The sequence below is a fragment of the Danio rerio genome, chromosome 14 (genome assembly GCF_049306965.1).
Source record: "Danio rerio strain Tuebingen ecotype United States chromosome 14, GRCz12tu, whole genome shotgun sequence".
In the NCBI taxonomy this organism is placed as follows: domain Eukaryota; kingdom Metazoa; phylum Chordata; class Actinopteri; order Cypriniformes; family Danionidae; genus Danio; species Danio rerio.
In genome coordinates this window covers 12,456,443-12,478,354 of record NC_133189.1, presented here as the reverse complement: position 1 = coordinate 12,478,354, position 21,912 = coordinate 12,456,443, and the positions used below count along the sequence as shown (strand labels likewise).

At 38.5% G+C, this 21,912-nt stretch overlaps 1 protein-coding gene across 22 annotated transcripts in view; it reads right to left on the bottom strand.

Moving 5' to 3' along the window:
* The window catches only part of frmpd3 (FERM and PDZ domain containing 3), a 194,469-nt gene that overhangs the window by 45,007 nt on the left and 127,550 nt on the right, over positions 1 to 21,912 (bottom strand). For all 22 annotated transcript variants that reach the window (XM_073922565.1, XM_073922556.1, XM_073922562.1 and 19 more), the window contains 2 exons: positions 6,347 to 6,456; positions 3,742 to 3,896 (listed from right to left, as the gene is read on the bottom strand). Coding sequence is in view for 6 of the 22 variants with exons in the window: in XM_073922556.1 (XP_073778657.1) it covers positions 3,742 to 3,896; positions 6,347 to 6,387 (196 nt within the window). In the remaining 16 variants the exon portion in view is untranslated. The remainder of the gene's footprint in view (positions 1 to 3,741; positions 3,897 to 6,346; positions 6,457 to 21,912) is intronic.

Below are 21,912 nucleotides of genomic sequence, written 5' to 3'. Positions count from 1 at the left end.
CAATCTGCCATCGGCTAAAGAAACAGCCCAAATTGTATTCAATCACGAAATTCCATGGCTTACCTTCTGAGACCGCGGGCCTCAGTTCGCATCTCAATTCTGGAAGGAATTCTATCGGCAGATAGGGGCCACGGTTAGCTTGTCATCCGGTTTTCATCCCCAAACTAACGGGCAGGCTGGACGCTTTAACCAGATCCTTGGCTGTCTCCTCCGCACTTTAGTTGCCCACAAACCAGCCTCCTGGTGCGAGCAGTTGGGTTGGGCTGAATACGTCTACAATTCACTGCCCACATCAGCCACTGGTCTCTCCCCCTTTTACTGTCTATTAGGCTATTAAGCTCCCTTATTTTCCTCACAAGAGCCTGAGGCTTCTGTACTCTCCATACAGGCTTTCATTAGACAATGCCGACGTACTTGGCTAAGAGTGCGCAGATCACTTCTTCAGACTCGCGAACGAACACATCGCAGTGCCAATCGACATCGTAAGAAAGCCCCCCGTTATGTCTACAGTCAGAAAGTCTGGCTTTCTACGCGTAACCTTCCTTTGCCGACTCCTTCTCGTAAACTCACTCAAAGATTCATAGGACCCTTTTCCATCTCCAAAATCATCAACCCTGTAGCTGTCCGTCTCCATTTACCCCGCTCTATGCAGCGTGTTTCTCCCTTTTTTTACGTTTCTTGTATTAAACCCATTATCCGCACTCTCTCCAGACCTTCCCCCTACTCCCATCCTGCTCTTGTCAATGATGCCCCTATTTTTAATGTTAAGAAGATTCTTGCCTCACGTCCAAGTGGCAGGGGTTTTCAGTATCTTGTCGATTGGGAGGAATACGGTCCGGAGGAGAGGAGTTGGGTGGAGACCAGGGACATTTTGGACCGCTCGCTGATTGAGGACTTCTCACGCTCTCGGCAGTCTCTCTCTCTGGGGGCGCCCCTCGGGAGAGGGGCACTGTTACGAGTCAGGTTTGATCTAATTTTTTGTGTTGTTAACTTCAGCTCCTTCTCATTTCAATCAGCGCTGGCGCGCAAGCATCATTACCTGTTTCCATTGTCTATTGGTCCCTCCTTATAAACCTGTTCCTTCTTGTTACTCTTTGTCAGATAATTGTGTTAATCTATACTGATGTACCTACTCTCGCTCTAGTAAATTCTAAATTATATCCTTGATTTACAACTTATCGCTTTTGCTTACCTGTGATCTGCGCAGTCTCCTTGCCGCTGAATCCCAGCTCCTCACCTGCGTTTGCCAGCTACAGCCCTCGCTCCGCTCTGAGGAAGCCAAGGCAGTTCACCAGTTTCCTCCTCCTGTCTGCGTTCTCCCACGGGTGGTAGTGGATCGGCAGCTGCCTTATTTCATTCGTTTTGATAAATAAACTCCAGATTTTGAACTAAACTCTCTCTGCTTTTCAGTTATTGTGGTAATTTCAGTTATTTTGTGAAACGTTTACAGCTCTGGTTGTCTGATCAATGCAGCTTAACAATGCTTAAGAGATTTCAGTTTCAAAGTCATATGTTTGTGTTTTATTTGTATGCTAATACAAATAGATGTGTTTTTAGCTATATTTATACTGACAAAGTGTTTCTGACTCTTGAACTGTGCTAGGAAGGCTGTCCACAGTTAAGGTGCCAGATATGAGAATAAGAGAATATTCTACTGCCTACAGTAAATCGATTGTCCAGAATTAACAGACCATAGTAGACATGAGGGGCTGTAATACAGCAGGAGCTTATTCAAATACTGTGGAGCTAAGCCATTCAGGACAATAATATTTAATATTTAAACTATGTTTAATAGGGAGCCACTGCATTTTTGACAGAACTGGACTACTGTGATAATATTTCTATTTTCTTTGAAGATGACCTAGTACCTGGTATAAGATCAATGGCACAGTTTTATTTTATGTGGCAGGGGGGCAGGGTAGTGGCAGCTTGATTCGTACTTGGTTCAAGATCTTAACAAGGTCAGTGAATTCTGGGGAACTGGGGGAAGCTGAGGTGAGGGTTTAATATTGGCTGGATCCATTCTTGGAATGGCTAGGATTTTCATAGATGGAGCCTTGGTTTGAAGATGGGAGTTTTCTTAGGATTAACCGCCAAGAAGTGTGGGAACACCTCAAGTTGCTTGTGAGAACAACAGAAGGCACTGTCAAAGACTAGACATTCAGTTCAACCATTTCAGTTAAATTCTTTCTGACACTTCCACTGGAGTAGTTCAATTGTTGGTTATGAACAGTCAAGTCAAGGAAAACTGAGGATGAACAAGAGGTTAGGGGTGTAAATCTAAAAGAATGAGAAAAGTTCTTTAAGGTGATTCAATGCAGTGTTATTTGGGGATTTCGTGGGAGTGGCTGCTGAGTCAACAAAAGGACAGACTTGGTGATTCGTAAGATTGTAACACTGAGGATAGAAGCCTGAGGTAGTAGAGCAAGGGAAGGCTGATGTTCTTGCCCAGATTCCCTAACACCTGGACAAGTCTTCTCCTGACAGCTAAGGACAGTCACTTTGAAAATGATCAGATTTTTCCCAGTAAAGACAGCATCTTTTCCTCATTCATTGGTTATGCTCAGATAGGATATCTGAGTTCAACCCGACTGCATAGGTTTTGTAAGTTGATTATGGTGGCTGAATTCAATGTAATTTTAATAGAGCTCACAGCATCAAGTAAACTGAACTCCTTCTGGGATTCTGCCTTTTGTTCTCTAAGGCAGTGGTTGATCCAGATGGTCACCTCAATAAGGAACTCAAAGGTAATCGAAGACTCTTAGAATGCTAGCTCATCTTTGAGTTCTAGGGACAAGTCATGTAAGAAAGTTGATTTTAATGCCCATTAATTCCCATCCACTCTCAGTAGCTAGGGTTCCAAACTCAAAGGCATACTCAGCTGTGCTAGTTTCTTTGAGTAATGTTAAGCAAGCTCAATGCACAATGTGTCGGCAATTTCCACAAGTAGTGGCAATCTCCACAAGTTACTAGGTGTTGAATACTCCCTTCACCTCCTTGGTGCATGCTTACTGTTTGAATTTAGTGGTGAATTCTAGTCCCACTTTTGAAGGTAGTGGAGAACTTTCAAAAATTTATGTTTTAGCCTTGATGTGAACCCCAGTCTCTAGTGTCCCAAAGGAGTGTCTTAACTGAGCTTACTTCTTGATAAGTAAACCAATATGGAGAAAAACATAAGAGCCAGGGAACTGCTGTCAATGAACATCAAAAATATCAGTCTTTTCATAAGGAAATTTTAAGTGATACAAAATAAACAGAGAAAGCTAAGGTTCCTCTCACACAGGCAAAACTTAATACAGAGTCAAAAGTCCACTAGAAACAAAGACTTAGCTTAGGATCAGTCACCTCAGGACAAGCTTGGATGATTGGCTCAAGACTGAACACAATTGCAGGGAACAAACAGGCAAATAAAGCGTCAAACACAGGTCTAGTGCATCCAAAAAAACAAATAAACAATGTTCAGAGTATGTTGAGGATAATGGTATCAATGAGAAGAGTGAAGAGACATGGATGTAGATGGCACAAGGAGAGCTATCCCTGCTGGCCAGGAGAAAAATAGTCCTTAAGAGACAAGATCACTTAACTAACAGAAATTTATTTTTGTAAATGTATCTAAATGTGTTTGAATAAATATATATATTTGGAAGTAAAAGCCTTTTTAAAAGAAAGCAGATTTGCTGGTACAACAAAAATTAATAGGAACATCTGGCCCAAAGCGTCTGACAGAGATTCATGTCTTACCCGCAGAGACAGAGCGCACAACGACAGGCCGTTCACTGCCAGCAATAAAACCGAAGCCGTGGCTTGGATGACGTTGGATGCAAACCTCTCGAGTTAAACCAGGAGTCAGGCTATCACTGTCCATTCCATCTTGACCATCTTCTAACATCACAGAGCTAAGAAATAAGACATAATATTTATTTGGTGGGTAACACAAAGTATAAATTGAGGTTGTAAGTAAACATCCATTTTTACTGTCCAAGATTTACATAACTAATTAAGCATTAATTTTCCTGAATTTGACAATTACAGTTTTCCTCTGCATCTCATATAACATAATACATAATACTCTTGCTTAAAAAATAAAGTTCACAAACTATCATTGGGGTGGTATCTTTTTAAAAGGTACACATTTGTACGTAAATTCGGATAGGTACAAATGTGAGCTTCTTGAGTTATTGGTATCCCACTGCTGGTTGACTCATGGCCTGAACAAGATATACTTAAGCAATTTAAGATATTGGATCAAGATATCTAAAAATTTATCTGAACTACTTTTAAAATAGTAAGCACTAATGTGGCTGTTGCCTAATGTAGCCTAAATAAACCTCATGTGTTTCATAAAATATGGCCCAGTTATCTTAAAAAGTAAAATGTGGCACTGTAAGCACTAGTTAATATTGGTATGAGGCTAAAGTGGCCCCAAAAATAATACCTAAATTTCCAAAAGCATATTAGAGATAGTTTTGGCAAATGTTTTGGGAGAGTCAGCACTGGCTGTTGTGGGTGTAAACCTAAACTTGACCATATATGATCAGCAAATGAGGACCAGTAGCTAAAAACATTAAAACCAGAAACAAAAAACATATCTAGGACAGTTTTGGTAAAGTAGTGAACATTAAGTTCTATGAGACTAATGTGAGTGTAAGCATAAAGTGTCCTTTATAGGATGCCACAGGTTCAATCCTAAGATTGCATGCATGTTTCATCAAATGTGGCCTACTTTGTACATCAAACCACAGGAAATTTGAAATGTTTGGCGGTAGTTGTTACATTGTTCACACATCAGATAACAACAAACACAATATAAAATAAATTCTACATGCTTGAAGGGGGCAGGAACAGCTTTCTTTAGCAGACACATTAAACAGAATCAGAGCACGAGTATGACAAAGTGAAGTGATGTAGCAAGTAAACAATTCAAGTCAAGGAGGACCACAAAGAGGCTGGCTGTATTTTTGTTACATTTTTCAAATATTTGCAAATGATATGGATTAACTGATTACAGACATATTTGCAAAATTGAATCCCTCCCTGGTGAGTGAAAACTACTGGTATTAAACACTGCTTTGTTTAGTTTTTGCACGTATGTGTCAGAAGTTCTGGTTTCCTGTCGCCAACAAGAAAACAGACTACTGCAATCCATGGGTGTGGAAAGACACATCCTCCCAAGCAAGTGTAGAACACACACACTTGTTCCAGTCAGCTTTAGTCTGCTTATGCCGAGTTCAGACTGCATGATTTTCAAACTAGTCGTGTCACAGATGTTTTCACACTGCATGACTATCTGGGCTAGCGTTTCGTCGCTGCTTTGTTTACACTGCAAGATGGTTCGGCGACATGAACATTCACATTGCATGACTTTACTATAGGGAGAATAACTTCGTCCAAACTACGTCTCACAGCCAAAAACATGTAGTATATCTTTTGTTATTAACTACATAATGAGAAAGAAGCCTTTAATGGGGTAGAACATGTACATGTTTGCTCACCTGGGTTTAAAGGGAATTAGCCATTTCTCCTCAACGTTGATAATAAACTAATTTCTTTCTGTATGAAACGTCAAACAGACACGGTTGCTCCTGAGTCCTGTCAAACCTCCACTAGTTTTTCCTCCATTTCGTGGGTCCAAATAAACCGAAAAAGAGCGCTTTTAACTTCTCCCCCAGCCTCCCGCTGACCTGCAGCAGTTATACACACACGCACACACAAGTGAAAGCTACTCTCTCATTGGCTGTAGGCGATCGGCGATGTTATTTTCAGTCAAAACTCAATTCACACGGCATGATTTGAATCGCCGACAGCTCCAGATATTTAGCACGCCAAATATCTCACAGGCATCGGCGACTCATCGGCGATTCTCTCAGATCGCGTCTTTGATCGTTCATACTGTGTGATTATCACTCACGTGCACGAGCAGCGATTTGCCTGTGATTTCAGGCATTTGTCTGTGGTTTCTCAAAACCTGTCGGCGAGCCAAAATCGGGGTTAAAATCACGCAGTCTGAACTAGGCATTAATGTCTTCATGGGTAACTCTTTGGTCCAGTTGGAGCCAGAAGAGTGCTAACGCAGGACAACAACACAGTTGAGTTTTGTTGACACTAGTTGTTTAAAGTCTGCTTGGTGTGTCCCAGCCTTTTAAGTAAAAATGTATACCTTTTAAAAATAAACTGCCCCAGTGACAGCTTGTGTGTCTTGTTTTTTGAGAGTGTCAACGCTTTGTGCCATTTTCGATTGAGTGCTATGTGAATGAACCTTTCCCATTGGATGTAGAAAGAAAAAAAATAATGGCCATTTTAGGTTATAAATTTTTAATTAACATAAAAGGATTATTGATGACTCCACCTGTCATATTCCTCTGTGTGCCCATCCTGGACCCGGGCCATCCCCTGAAAGGAGAGAACTTGATTGTGTAAACTGCTTCAGAGGGCTGGTTATGTTTTGTACACATTCACCTGGGAGGAAAAAAGAATGTGAAAAATAAAAGATTATTTAATAAACACTCAAATCAATCAATCACGTAAGGAATACAAGAACACTTTTACTTTGCTACATTTAGCGTTGGTGAGAATTGTTGCAGTCTGGTAGCAGGCTTGGATTGGCTAATCGGGAAGAAAGGTATAATATGTGAAATCATACGGCTAGGTGCAATACACTGACAATGACTCCTTCCAGAACAGTTGGGAACCCAAAAGTGGTTCTTGATGACCAGCTTAAATTTACATACTACATTGCTGTAATTGCCTGTTTAAGCAGATTTTTCTATATAACACCAGGAATGTTAGAAATTTCCTATCAGACCATGCAGCTCAACTGCTAGTCCAAGCTGGACAATGCTATTTTTGGCTTGGTCAATTGGTATTGGTAGCTTTATTGTTGAATCAACATTCACATTCTTATTGAACAGAACTAACTGGGTAATGTTGAATTCCACACTGATTCACTTTACACCATTAATAATTAAGATTACCAGAGAATCCATTTCGCAGCTTTTATTATAAAACACAGTATAACAACGTAAACAGTAGAACACAAAGGGATATGCAAGTGAATGGTAAACATAACGCAATCGTCCAGGTGAGTAAACTTGTGTTAATGCACTGGATGACTAGGACAGACAGGAGGTTTCATTATGGTAACAGGCAGGCAGCAGGCAAGCAATTGTCGATAAAGTTAAAAATTACGAGGAACAAAGAATGTCAGCAACAGAGAAACGAGTATATATATATATATATATATATATATATATATATATATATATATATATATATATATATATATTTATATATATATATATATATATATCATAACAGGAAAAATGCTTAGAAATGTTTGTAGAGCAAAACAACTCTTTGCAGTCAGTGAACATGGAAGAGCAATATGTTATGGGTGATTTCCTATCAGACATTTTTGGAACACACTTCCTATTGATTTAAAGGGTGTTACAAATCATTCAACTTTTAAATACAAGTTAAAAAAAGGGCTAAAAGCAAATCAAGTTTGTAATCATGTGTAATTCTTTTATCTAATATTTTAAGTAATTCTTATTACATGTTTTATCCCTTTGTCATATGTAACTTTACTGTTTTTGTATGTTCGATGATGTGTTTTTTATTTTAAGTTACCTTTTAAAATCTGGCAGGGGTCAACAGATGAAAATTAGCCCTTGTGGCTCATTCTGGCTTATGACAGTTTTACTGTTTGTTAATGAGCATTGTCCCTGTTAAATACAATAAATTCAAATTGGTATTAAGTACAGCTTAGAGTCCTAATCCATGGCAGGCACAGGGTTATAGGATATGTAGTTTGTGGATAGTTAGTAATCTGGTAAGGGTGACCTCAGCTGGTCAGTGAGAGAATTGTACAAGACTGAACTGGTGACAGATTAGAATGAATTGTGGACTGATTGGAGTGCTTTCTCTCTGAGCATAAATTGTACGAAAAGGTCTGTTGGGGGTGGTGGCAGTTTGGTGGGATCTCATAAGACCGGGGCAATGATGATTGTGTTAGACAGTATGGGACATTCTGTGGATTGGGGATTGTTGGGGTCTGGATGACAGGAGGAGAAATGGCTTATTAGCTTTTTGGTCATGGAGGTGAGGGGAGCTGCTATAGTGCCTAAGATTCAAATTAATCTGCGGAAGAAGTTTGCAAATCTCAAGAATTGTTGCAGCATCTTCAATGTAGCAGGTCAGAGGCCAGTTCAAAACATAGTTTACCTCGGCATCATCTCATGAATGATACAGATATTTAGAAGAATTCATATTTCTCTGCTTTGGCTTATAATTTTTGATTTATGAGTCTTTGAAGGTCATATGTGGTAAACATGTTCTTCATAGAATACTGAATATACAAGGATGTTGTCGATGTATATAATTACCCATCAGTTTAGCATGTAAAGGAAGACTTTGTTGATAAAAGCTTGGAAACAGATGGACTACTTACCACTCCGAAGGGCATCACCTGGTAGTCATAGTGGCAAGTACAAGTAGAAATGCTGTCTTCCACTCATCCCCCTCCTTGATTCATATAAAGTTATAAGCACTGCATAGATCTAGCTTGGTGAATAATTTAGTGATGCAAAGTTGTTCATCTTCAGTTGATTTGAAGTTCTAAAGCAGCTGTTTTCTTGAAAAGGACGTGATAGTGTCATTAGAAACTGAATTGGAAATGACTTTATTTTAATATAGTCAGTCGTGAACTGAGGTGAGCCGGTCTAAGGCTTGAAATTCAGTTTCTAATGACACTATCACGTCTTTTTCAAGAAATCAGCTGCTTTACAACTTCAAATGTTCAACAACCTTACAGTTTTGTATGTCTTAACAATAAAAATGAAAAAAAAAAAAAACTAACTTAGGTGAGGATCGAACACGGGTCGACAGCATGGCAACCCAACGTGCTGACCGCTGGACCACAATGACACTGTTATGGTTAGTGTGGCCAGAATAATACTTAATCCTCATTATTACCCTGCAGGCTAAAGTTTACTCATGGGGCTGCGAGACAATAAATAAGAAGAGCGGAGCTGCGGCAAAATAATGGATAAAAAGAGTGAGGCTATGGTCAAATAAATAAATAAATGAAAAAAAATGTGACTGCGACTGCTGCTTTCTCCGTTCGCCATGCTGGAGAGGAACAGTCTGCGCAAATAGAGCGCAGAGTGGGTGTCCTTGACTACAGCTCTCCTCTGATTGGCTGAAAGGTATGAGTTACCCTGCCTCTGGCAGGAAAGTCTCAAAAATACACACACACTTATCCAGGGGGAGTCGTACGTGAAAGAGGACTTGCACATTCTCATTCAGGATGAACTCGCAAGTTTTAAACATTTAAAACTTTTGTACACTCCTATACATTTTCAAATGCTGTTTTGCATTTGTGAAACGTATTTTATGAAAATGTATATTTTGAGCACGTGAAATTTTTTTTGTGAATATAAATGGTTTTATGCACGTGAATTTGGCTACGCATGTATAAATCGTGTCTTTTGCGTGAATTACTTTTGAGTCTTATCTGTCTCCATAGTCAGACGGTTGTTCGACAGCGGCCTCTGGTAGGTTTACGCGAGAACATCGCAGGCACGAACTGCACTCGCGAGAGACATTTGAGATACGAAAAAGCACACACATCGGCCTCTTGTGGATTCGCGAAAACAAAAACTGCGAAAATAAATACCAACCTGGACGTATTTCCTGGTCTCCAGAAACGTCCACAGGACTACGTTTTCTGAATGAGCCTGGGTTGGGAATTTTTTTAAGAGCTCTGTAATCAATGGACCGAGTCCTCCATCCTGGTTACTGACAAAGAAGAATTCAGCAGAAGCTAGTTACATGGATGGCTGGGGATGAAGCCTTTAGACACTTCCACTTCAATGTATTTCTTCATGGCCTCATGTTTGTTGAATGCTTTTGCCAAATCTTTGAATTCAGGGGGAGTTTAGGCTGTATGAGTTTGTCCTCTTGAACAGTAAATGCATTGAGTTGAATTGATGATATGGGTATGAAACACTCTTAAATGTAAAGTTCACACCATTGAACAATTTCACCATCTCTCCAGAAAATAATAGGGTCATGCTGTTGCAGCCATAGTAAGCCTAGGATACCTGGATCCTTGGGAGATGAAATGATAAGGAAGTTGATTTCCTCTGTGTCCATGAAACCTGGTTGAATTGATAGCGGTTTGGTTGTGTGTTGCCCCTTTCGAGTTCCTGGGGTGCGTCTATGTAGCGCCATGACTAAAAGGGGAGAAGCACTTACTGTTTAAGAGGATGGCCTTTTTTTGGGAGCAAAAATGAAACATTCCATGAAGATACCAGTGGCCTGGTATCTTATTGGTGTCTTGAATGTGATCATGCGTGTTGAATCTGAAGGGAGTCGCTCCAGTATGGAAGGCCGTTGGGGCCAAAACGTCTGCAGCGCATTGTGTGTGTATGTGTGTGTGTCAGGCCCGTTGAGGGGTGTCAGGGGTGGAGTGAGCGACGTATCTGAGTAGGGGTGTGTGCGTGCGAGACGTACCTGAAGGACGGTGGGGGTGAGTTGCGCGCGACATAGACTACCTGAAGATCTTGGAGGGATGCGGGGGAGAGGGGTGTGCAATGTATTTAACGACTGATTTGCGAGAAATTATCATTCATTTGCGGGCATTTGGGAGTCTCTGTGCACTTGCGGGATACTCCTAGTCTTAGCAACTGGATCAATGTAAAGGAGGATTAAGCAAAATTGTTTCTACTCTATAACTAATGTTCTAAACTCACAGAAATAAAACTTTACAATGAGTGCAACAGTTTGTATTCAATAGTTTATTATTATTATTTTCCATTTTCCATATCTGCAATGCCTGTATTTTGGCATTTTTTGCAGTCCACTTAGAATCCAACATAGAAATCAATGTTTTCTTTATAGGCATTGATTGTTTTGAAATTTAAATGTCATTAACATGCCTGTGTTTTAATTTCTTTAATAAATATGGCTGTCAAGCCAGGATCTTGATAGTTCAATGTGGGTATGTTGTTTACATGAAGAAATCTGTGTTACAAGTTAAACAAAAATTCTATGAAACAATTATATTTTGAATTTAAATTTTAATAAACAATTATATTTTGAATTTAAATAGTTTTTTTCTTTCGTTTACATTAATTTTACATTTGAATAGCCAAAATTACAAGTTTCAGTATTTTAAATGCAATTAATTGCGATAAATTTTTTTTAAAAAGGTGCGATTAATTAATTTTTTTTAATCGCTTGACAGCACTAATATATATATATATATATATATATATATATATATATATATATATATATATATATATATATATAGATGTTGAGTATTCACCTTATTCTCCACCGACGAGCGGGCGCTGCCATTTAAGTCTTTTTGGCTTGAGACTTCCAGTCTCATTCTCTTCCATTCATTTTTTGACGTTAAAAACTGCTCGTTATGCTGCTTGGTGTTGCAATTTGATATTTTCTTATTATATTATTCTACTTGTAGAGCAAGTAGTTTGACCGCTTTCTGCCGTTTATTGTTCCTAGTCATTTCTCCCATAGGCGACTGAATCGGAAGTTCTAAGACAATCGCGAAAATAGGCGCACTTCCGCATTTTTGAAAAAGGTCAATAGTGGCACTGTCACTCCTCTGAGGAGTGACGAGTGTGACCCATCAGAGTTAGAGGAGAGATAGTGTAATTTGAAAAGTAGCTGGTCACTTCTAGGTGGGCGTGGTGATTGCATGAGGTTTTCAAGACAGAAAAATGTTTCAATGAGTTGATCAACAGATTTTCTGTCCTTTCTAAATGCGAGCTTAGATTGAATCTTACTGTTTTATCCTCTCCGAAACAACACTGTAGCATATCATCCAGCCATCCAGTTTGAACTGCGAGTGTGCAGATGTTTTTTTTTTTTTCTTGTCAGCTTAGTCCCTTTATTATTCCGGGGTTGCCACAGCAGAATGAACTGCCAACTTATCCAGCAAGTTTTTACACAGCGGATGCCCTTTTAGCTGCAACCCATCTCTGGGAAACATCCACACACACATTCACACACAAACACTTATACACTATGGACAATTTAGCCTACCCAATTCACCTGTACCGCATGTCTTTGGACTGTGGGGGAAACCGGAGCACCCTGAGGAAACCCACGTGAACACAGGGAGAACATGCAATCTCCACACAGAAATGCCAACTGAGTTGAGGCTCGAACCAGCGACCCTCTTGCTATGAGGTAACAGCACTACCTACTGCGACACTGCTTCGTCGTGTGCAGATGTTTAAGGCATAATCAGTTGTGAAGCATGTATGTTGACGTACTGTTAGGGCCTCCTCCTTGGCTTCCGATCCTCCCTCTGGATGTTCAAACACCTCTCGGAAGGATTTCAGAAACTCATTGAATTTGTGAAAATCGGGTGAACCATTTCTCCAGATAGCAAAAGCCCAGTCCAAAGCCATTCTCGTCAATAGAGAGCACACACAGGACATTTTACCACTTTTGATGGAGTAGCTGTTGAAAAATAATCTAAGTACATTGTCAATAGTATCCTTTACACTTTGTGGGGAACCGTCGAATTTCTCAAGAAAAGCCAGGTGTGGGTAAGAGGTGTAGGTTGTGCATAGGTGTATAAGGTGGAAGTGTAGCTGTGGAAAAAGAGCAGAGAGATTTCAAGATTTTGTAGTAGTTTTATAAGTTCCTCCATTAAGGACATGAAACGAGCTGGTAGACAACACCTGAGCTTGGGTAAACATGGTAAATACAATCCAATAGTCCCGGTTAGTAAACACAAGTGGAGAGGTGGAGAGAGTAATAAAATCTTCTTCTCAAGTAAAAGTACTGTTACTTACAAATTTTTTTACTCAAGTAAAAGTAAAGTTACATGTTTATAAATCTACTCAAGTAAAAGTAAAAAAATAAAATGTACTCATGAGTAAAAAGTAAAGACTAACTATTTCTCAAAAGGGAAAAGACGATGTAAATCTCCAATTAGTTGTTTTTATTTGTATAAGTAACTTTAAAAATTAAAGACCAATAACAAAAAATGATATATTATTTAAAATGTTTTACAGATTATCCTATTTAACAATTTATACAAATTCACAAATTCTAATGCAACATCTGCCTCTTAGCTAAATGGGCTAAATGCACACAGACTTTAATTTTCAGCCAGGCATTCCAAGGGCTTCCGATGACGTCTTTCCATTTCAAATTGTCATGTTTAAGGTCCGATTTCTTTAAAAATCAGTGATCCTCACTGCCTGCACTTCATTTCATACAATATGAAATGGGTTTCAGATCTGACAAGAAGCACTGCATTAAAGTCCAATTCTCCCCGCCATGTCTTTAAAATATAACAGTTTGTTTTACCCCAGTATTTTGGTTGTTGCTAGATACAGTTGCGGCCGAAAGTTAAAGAGAATTATTTATATTATTTAATAAATTTCTCATTTGTTGTATTTTATTAACGTCTACCCCCACCATAACCCTAAACCCAACTGTCACAGTAACATAAAAACTGTAGTTGCATTGAGTATTATTTATGCTATCTATTAAATTACCCAATAAATTGTATTTTTTAAAGCCTACCCCCACCCCAACCCTAAACCCAACCGTCACAGTACTGTAAAATATTAATGATTGTTATACATTCATTCATTCATTCATTTTCTTTTCAGCTTAGTCCCTTTATTAATCTGGGGTCGCCATAGCGGAATGAACCACCAACTTATCCAGCATATGTTTTATGCCCTTCCAGCTGCAATCCATCACTGGGAAACCCATACACACTCATTCACACACTACAGACAATTTTTAGCATACCCAATTCACCTGTACCGCATGTGTTTGGACTGTGGGAGAAACCAGAGCACCCGGAGGAAACCCACGCTAACGTGGGGAGAACATGCAAACTTCACACAGAAATGCCAACTGACCCAGCAGAAGCTCGAATCAGCGATCTTCTTGCTGTGAGGAGACAGCTCTACCAGAGCCACCGTGTCGCCTATTGTTATAAAGTGTCATAAAAATGTTGCTATATTGATGTGCATAGCGCACATCCGGCCGTCCGCTTATCCGATCTAGACTTTACCCAGTATTTTCAATGGAATTTATGTGCTAGCCTGTTGCTACTGACGGCTCTAGTGGTTATACCATCGCTCATCTAATTTTACGCTTGAACAACTAAATGAATGCTTAACTCTATTTAACTTAATGCATTGTAATTACATTACAACATTAATGCTGGTAAAACAACCTTGTGAAATTGAAAATACTCACATTAAGCTATCACCGGAAGGTTATCATTGGCTTTAAAACTCTAACTGTGCATAGAACCCATTGTGCATAAACAATTTTGCTCCAAGTCCCCGTTAATATCTAATCTTTGTGCTAACGAACAATAGGAATGTTACGAACACCGTTGGGCAAGTGTTACCGTTACTTCTAAAATGTAATACATTATATATTAAAAGTTACTGTCATTTATTACACAATATTAATATCTTAGAAATATGTCACACTATTTTGTATTACTTTTAGGTTACTTTAACCAAAATAACCACAGAAGTTTGACTCTTATGAATTAAAGTATAAATTTTCAATAGTATGTCTATGTTTTCAAATACATTTTGCTATTAATTGTAATTTTTCTGACAACCTCGCCTCACAGCAATGAATGAATGAATGAATGAAATGAATGAATAATTAAGAATATCTAAAACACCCATAGAATATTCTAACATACAATATGCAAAATTAACTTACAACCAGCCAGTGTGAACCTTCACACACATGGAGGATTAAATAACACAATTGATTTATAATGTATTATTTTCCTGCACAATGGATTTAACTTAAAAGGGGGGAGGTTTTATTTTGAATGATAATATTGTTGAGTAAAGTTGACATCTGGCTGTGAATATGTCACAATGTGAAAATCTTCAGTCATCTAGTTCCTCTTGGCAGTTTCTGAAGGTCACGGCTACACCATCTTGTTTATCTCAGCAGATCCTTTCTAACACTTTCTTGCATCTGTATGTTTAAATACTGGGCAGCTGAGGAAAACTGTATTTTAGGCAAAAGTAACCTTACATGCAGGGTGATGGCTCATATGCTGGAAGGGAGCTGCAGTCAGGATGGGATAGGATGTATCATTAATGGTTACTTTCTATCAGGTGATACAGCATGTATGAATACTCAAGAGGACCTCTGGCCAGTATGGTTTAAGGTGAGATGTGGACTTTTGTATAACATCCTTCAGCTATCATTACCACAGTCACGGCAGTGTTTCCACAATGTTTAACACCCATATACTCTCTAACTGACAAACACTCTTAACTCTTTCTTCAGCTATTTTGACCAGACTTGAGCTGACGTGAAGTGACAATCTGCTAATTTGCATTATAACAAATTGTATAAATATTTTTTTCCCCTGATGTTTCTCAGACACAGTTTGTCTTTATTATTTTAAGTGGTTATGGTGTAACATAACCATATAATAATATTAATATTATTATTATTCATTAATTCATTTTCTTTTCAGCTGAGTCCCTTTATTAATCTGGGGTCGCCACAGCAGAATGAAATGCCAACAAATCCACCATATGTTTTACACATCAGATGCCCTTCCAGCTGCAACCCTTTACTGGGAAACATCCATACACACTCATTTACACACATTCACTACGGTCAATTTAGCTTATGCAATTCAACTATACCACATGTCTTTGAACTTGTGATAGAAACCAGAGCACCTGGAGGAACACAGGGAGAACGTGTAAACTCCGAACAGAAATGCCAACTGACCCAGCCGGGACTCAAACCAGTGACCTTCTTGCTGTGAGGCAATTGTGCTACCCACTGTGCCACAGTGCTACCCCATTATTATCACCATTATTAAAATGAAAAGAAACTATAGCGTACATTAAGATGACTTTACTTACAAAATTGGTAATACAGAATTTATTCAGAGGTCTCCATTTGCTCAGTCACTCAAATTCTCACATTGGATCTCAAGATGTGGCAAACGTTAAATTGTGTGGTTTAAGATGAACAGGAAAATATTATTATATTAATTCTTAAGAATCCTCATGATTTATCATCATATTTCTTGGCTAGCCTAAATCATTAATTTACAATAATTTACATTTAGAGGACATATTTATAGGATGTCAGAATTACAGTGCAAAAACTAAAGATTGCAGGCACATGTTTACAAAGAGATTGGCTCAGTTTTCTGGTGGTGAATGTAACTTAGAAAACATCAGTCATAATTTGTCTGCAAAATACTTTTAAATATTATATAACTTTAAAGATGATCCAAAAAAGTGATGCTGTCCCTATATGTTTCATTAGAATATATAGCAGTGAAGGGTAGTTTTTTGTTTTTGTTTTGAAATCACAGATACACAGTAAAAAAATGGACCTACAATAAAGACCACATAAATACAAAACATGCCTCAGCAATGGAGACAAAATAATTCTGTGAAGAAATGCATCCCAAGGGAATGACTAGCTGAAGTGTTGCCATGGATACAGCAGAAGTGAGCTGATGAAAAGGTGTATGACCGCAGCAAATGATGGCTAGGCTCAGCCCTGCCACCACTAAGACTATATACAGTACAAAATCTTAACCACTCTTTAAAAGCTTTTAGCATTCAGCGTGACAAAAATGTCTGATTGATCGATTAATTCTTTTTATTCTTTATTTATTTACTTTTTGACATTACATTTGCCAGCAGGGGCAGAAACTTATTTATGTCATTTAAAAATATTTATAGATAAGTTTAAAACAGAAATGTCTAATTATATTGCTATTTATCTTAAATTAATATATTTGCTTCTGTAGGATCTGTTGAATTCCAAAAAACAAATTTATTTTATTATGTAGTGTAGCTTTAAATATTTTGGTTTGGCAGGCTTGTAGTCAGCCTATTGAAAGAGGTCGTTATTTTATCTCAAAAAGTGGACATTTTTGCAGTCATTCGCCTAATTTTCTATTAAATTATGAGGTTCAAATACTGCATTTTAGTAAAATTTTAAGCTCAAAATTTTGCTGAAATAGCTTGTCGGATAGTCGATCACAATGAAACTTTTTGATGCAACAAAAATATTTGATACAAGTGCTTACCCTACTATTTTACCATGAAGTGTTAATTTACAAATGTGCATTTAAATGGTAAGTTAACAGTTTTATAAATAATTTAATGAGATTAGAATTTTAAATAAAACATTTTTAAAAATCCTAAAAAAATATTATCATCCATAAAATAATAATAATAATAATAATAAAAACTGTAATTAGGAATCTTTTAAAATTTGTTTCAAATAAAAACTGTAGCCTATGGGCAAATAAAAAACTTGCTATCTCATTTCCTCAGTCAGAATTTGTCTATTTGAATAGTTAAAAGTTTAATTAGTCTTAAAGCCTTCTACTATAGATTATTGAAGGCATACCGGCAAAAATGGGAGAAATAATGTTATATAACGACCAAGTGTGGGGGAGGTTTTTAAAATCCCCTGAAACCCCCTGGCTACAGGCCTGTTTAGATTGTTTGCATTATAGACTTTATTTTAAAGTACAATTTAGAGGAATATTAAATAACACTTTACCGGAGCACCTGAAGGAAACCCACGCGAACGCAGGGAGAACATGCAAACTCCACACGGAAACCCCAACTGAGCTGAGGCTCGAACCAGCGACCTTCTTGCTGTGAGGCGACAGCACTACCTACTGCGTCACTGCTTCACCTTTTTACAATTATTAAAGATGTTTTAAGTCTGTAAAACCCCTCACTACAATCTTTATACAGTTTTCTCAGATAGGCGTTAACATTTTCACATTTCTCTCTTGTTTAAACACTCGCATAACTTCTACCTTCCTTTAGCATGTCCAGAAGTCCAACTTTTTGTGCAATGGTTAGCATCTTTTGTGCAATGGTACTACTGTAGGTGACATTTATGATGCAGAATGTTTCGTCGAAATTCAGAGACTTGAATTAGTTTTGTGTCTCAATAAGTAATTATCACAACATAACGATACCTTTTCAAAATATCTCATTAAATCCTCCATATTACAAGTGTGTTGAAAATAGGGTTGGGAGATGTCCAATATGAAATATTGCGATGTACGATGGCATAGTCATTGTAGGCGGCGGTGAATTAATTATTTCTGAGTAAGTTAATAAGTTAATTATTTGTAGCCTACCATTTCAATTATCTGGCCCGCATGGTCTTTGCCTTACCCATAACCATCATAAATAAATAAAGATAAATTATACACAAATTACCCCATCAATCACTTTTTCCGTGGAACTTTGGCATGAATAGGCAGAGTGATCTGTATCATTATAATGACGTCGACCACCTTGGTTGGTAAAAAAAGGTGCACAACCAACAGGAACCTAGCAACAGTATCTGAGGTTTTCGCTAAAATTACTGACACGTTACCTGATAGATTCAAAAGACAGAAGAGTCGTTAGATTGAGACAAGAATAATTAAAAATCACATTTAATAACTAAAGTGAGATGTGATCCAGTGGTACATCCTTGATAAACTGTCTGACTTGCACTGCTCTCTGGGGTTTTGTGCTCTAAGCCCCTCCTGACTGCTGGAGCTTAGACGCGCACATATATTGCAGCGCATGACTGTGTGTGTGTGTGTGTTCATGTGCGTTTTCAGCGGTACAGTGTGGAAGGAAAGCCAATGACAACCAATATATTTTTTTGTTCTAAAATGCCATTTTAAAACTAAGAAGTATTAGTGTAAACAGGCCGTAGAGTGTATTTTTCGTGAGCAGGCTGCTGCTGCGACGGGGGTGGAGCGGCGAATCGCGATGCTGGCTCAACATTGTGATGTTTATCAGCCATTGGCGATGAAGGATGGCATCGTCAATTGACCCAACCCTAGTTGAAAATATTCAAAAATAATTTACATATTAAAGGAATTTAATAGTTTCATTGGCCTGTCTAATAATGAACAAAAAAATGAGCAGCTTTTAAAAAATCTTTTGAAAACTAACACAAACCCTAAGACAGGAGTCACCAATCTCGGTCCTGGAGGGCCGGTGTCCCTGCAGGGTTTAGCTCCAACTTGCCTCAACACACCTGCCTGGATGTTTCAAGTATACCTAGTAAGACCTTGATTAGCTTGTTCAGGTGTGTTTGATTAGGGTTGGAGCTAAAATTTGCAGGACACCGGCCCTCCAGGAACAAATTTGGTGACCACTGCCCTAAGCGGTAGTTTTTTTACGTGTTTTAACAACCAGTATCTTAAATAAAAACATAAAATCAGTCTGCCTTATTAGCGCTTGTTCAAGTGTCTGTTTGAAAGTGCTGCCATCTTTAAAATGATTTATCTGATTGAAGATATACAGCATGAACAGGTTTTCAAGGTAAGGTAACATTGAAATGCCAGATTATAAAGAGCAATTTTAAAGAACAGTTCTTATTCCTTTTGAGACCTTTTGATTAATAAATGTCTTCAAAGCAAAAATGTTTTTATATATAAAATACAATGAAATTATATTGGGATTGCTTTTAGTTTAGAGCCACAAGAGCTATCTTTAAAACACAGTAGTGCACAATGCTTCATTACGTTTGCAGAGCACGAGCCACGTGAGACACACTGTATGATTCTGCTGTCGTCAGTATCCATGAATCATGTTAATAGCACCCTGTTCACATTTTGTAGTCATTCTAAAGCCGTTCACTCACCGGATGAGCACAGAGCATGCCACATATGTGATTACTCAAAGGTTCGCTTTGCATAGCAGATACTGTATGAGAAATGCAGCAGTGTGCCATATCTCATTCATTTTCTTGTCGGCTTAGTCCCTTTATTAATCCGGGGTCACCACAGCGGAATGAACTGCTAACTTACCCAGCAAGTTTTTTCGCAGCAGATGCCCTTCCAGCCGCAACCCATCTCTGGGTTCACACACAAACTCATATACTACAGATAATTTAGCCTACCAAATTCACCTGTACCGCATGTCTTTGGACTGTGGGGGAAACCGGAGCAACCGGAGGAAACCCACTCGAAGGCAGGGAGAACATACAAACTCCACACACAAACGCCAACTGAGCCGAGGTCCGAACCAGCGACCTTCTTGCTGTGAGGCGACAGGACTACCTACTGCGCCACTGCCTCGCCCCTGTGCCATATCTTTCAAGTTTTAAAGTTTGTCTCTCTTTGTCAAAATTGAGCAAATTTGACATCATACATGTGCCTGTCAATGCCTATTCATTTTGTTTCTATCTCACGCCTGCACAGACCCAATCCTTCACAATCTAAGTGAGTTGCCTGCTGCACACCCACTCTGTAAACAAGAAAACAGAAAATGGGTTATTATTACCATTTTTTAATTAATCATTTGTATTCATTGAGTGATTCGGGGAATAACCAGAGGGCATGTTTGGAAATGTTTTTTTATTCATGAACAGATCACAAAGTATATTGCAGCTATTTTGCAGTAATTTAGCTCTTTCATAATAATTTCTTTTCAGCTTTTTTTGAACACATTTCACTAGACTGCTCAAAAAGAGCAATATTAACTGTAGCACATAAAAAAGTCATCAAAACAGAGCTATATTAAATGTATAGACCTTCTGCCACTACTGCTTTTCAACAGTTTCACTACTTCTTCCACTATCATACGTTTTCATTAAGAAGTAGATGCCTTAACAAGGGCAGCATGGTGGCGCAGTGGGTTGCACAATCACCTCAGAGCATGAAGTTCGCTGATTCAAGCCTCGGCAGATCAGTTGGCATTTCTGTGTGGAGTTTGGATGTTCTCTCTGTGTTCGTGTGGGTTTCCTCCAGGTGCTCCGGTTTCACCCACAGGTCCAAGAAACATGTAGTACAGATAAATTGGGCAAGCTAAATGGTCCGTAATGTATAAGTGTGTATGGATGTTTCCAAGTGATGTGTTGCAGCTGGAAGGGCATCCGCTTTGTTAAACATATGCTGGATAAGTTGGCGGTTCATTCCGATATGGCAACGCTTGCTCAAAAAAGGGTTCTAAGCCGAAAAGAAAAAGATAAAATTAACGAATGCCTTAACAAGGGTGTGTGGATAAATTACAACAGCAATGTAATCTCTCCAAACTCTTCTGTTGGCACTTTTCCACTGCAAGGTATTGTATGGTACATTTTTTTATGGCACCTATACAACCCTTCATAAATGTCTGTGTGTTTCCCAGCTTGGCAGGTCTTTTAATGGAAAGCATGTGATGTCATGAATAATTAAGAGGCTGGGTTTTCTCATAGGATAAGAAATCCTGAATAATGATAAAGCACAGACATGTCATTACTCCACTAGTAGTTGAGTGCTACATCACAGGTTTTGATCCAGCCCCAATTATAGTTTTAAACCCGGAAGATGAAATTAGCAGACAAAAGCTAAAAATTATCCAGTTTTCTCTACAATTAATAATAACAGGTGATGACGTCTTCATTAATGCTCAACACAGATGGATCTGTTAAAAAAAAACTAGTCAAAGGTTTCATGAACCTTTAAACTGATGTAACATGAAGATTGCAAGTTAGCAACAGTAATGGTAAAAGTCAGACAGTAAACTGGAGAAACAAACAAAGGTAAATCTTGATGGGGCAGAATAGGTGGGCTGTAACCATAGCAACAAACCAACAAATAGTTTCAAATGGCCAGAATGCGCCTGCGGTCAGTAAGAGGCACCAGATGAGACTAAAGTGAAGTGGAGCAGAGAGAGCAGAACAGATGTGCAAGAGAGATGCAGAGAAAGAGGCAACAGCCATACTGTGGGACCACATATTTCAGTCAGATACCAAACACTCAAAAGACCCGCTTCCCTGCCAAATGATTGGAAAAAAACCCATTCAAGAGTTCACATTTATCTAATGATAGATAATAAAGCATATGTTACAATGTTCAATTAATTCCCAACAAAT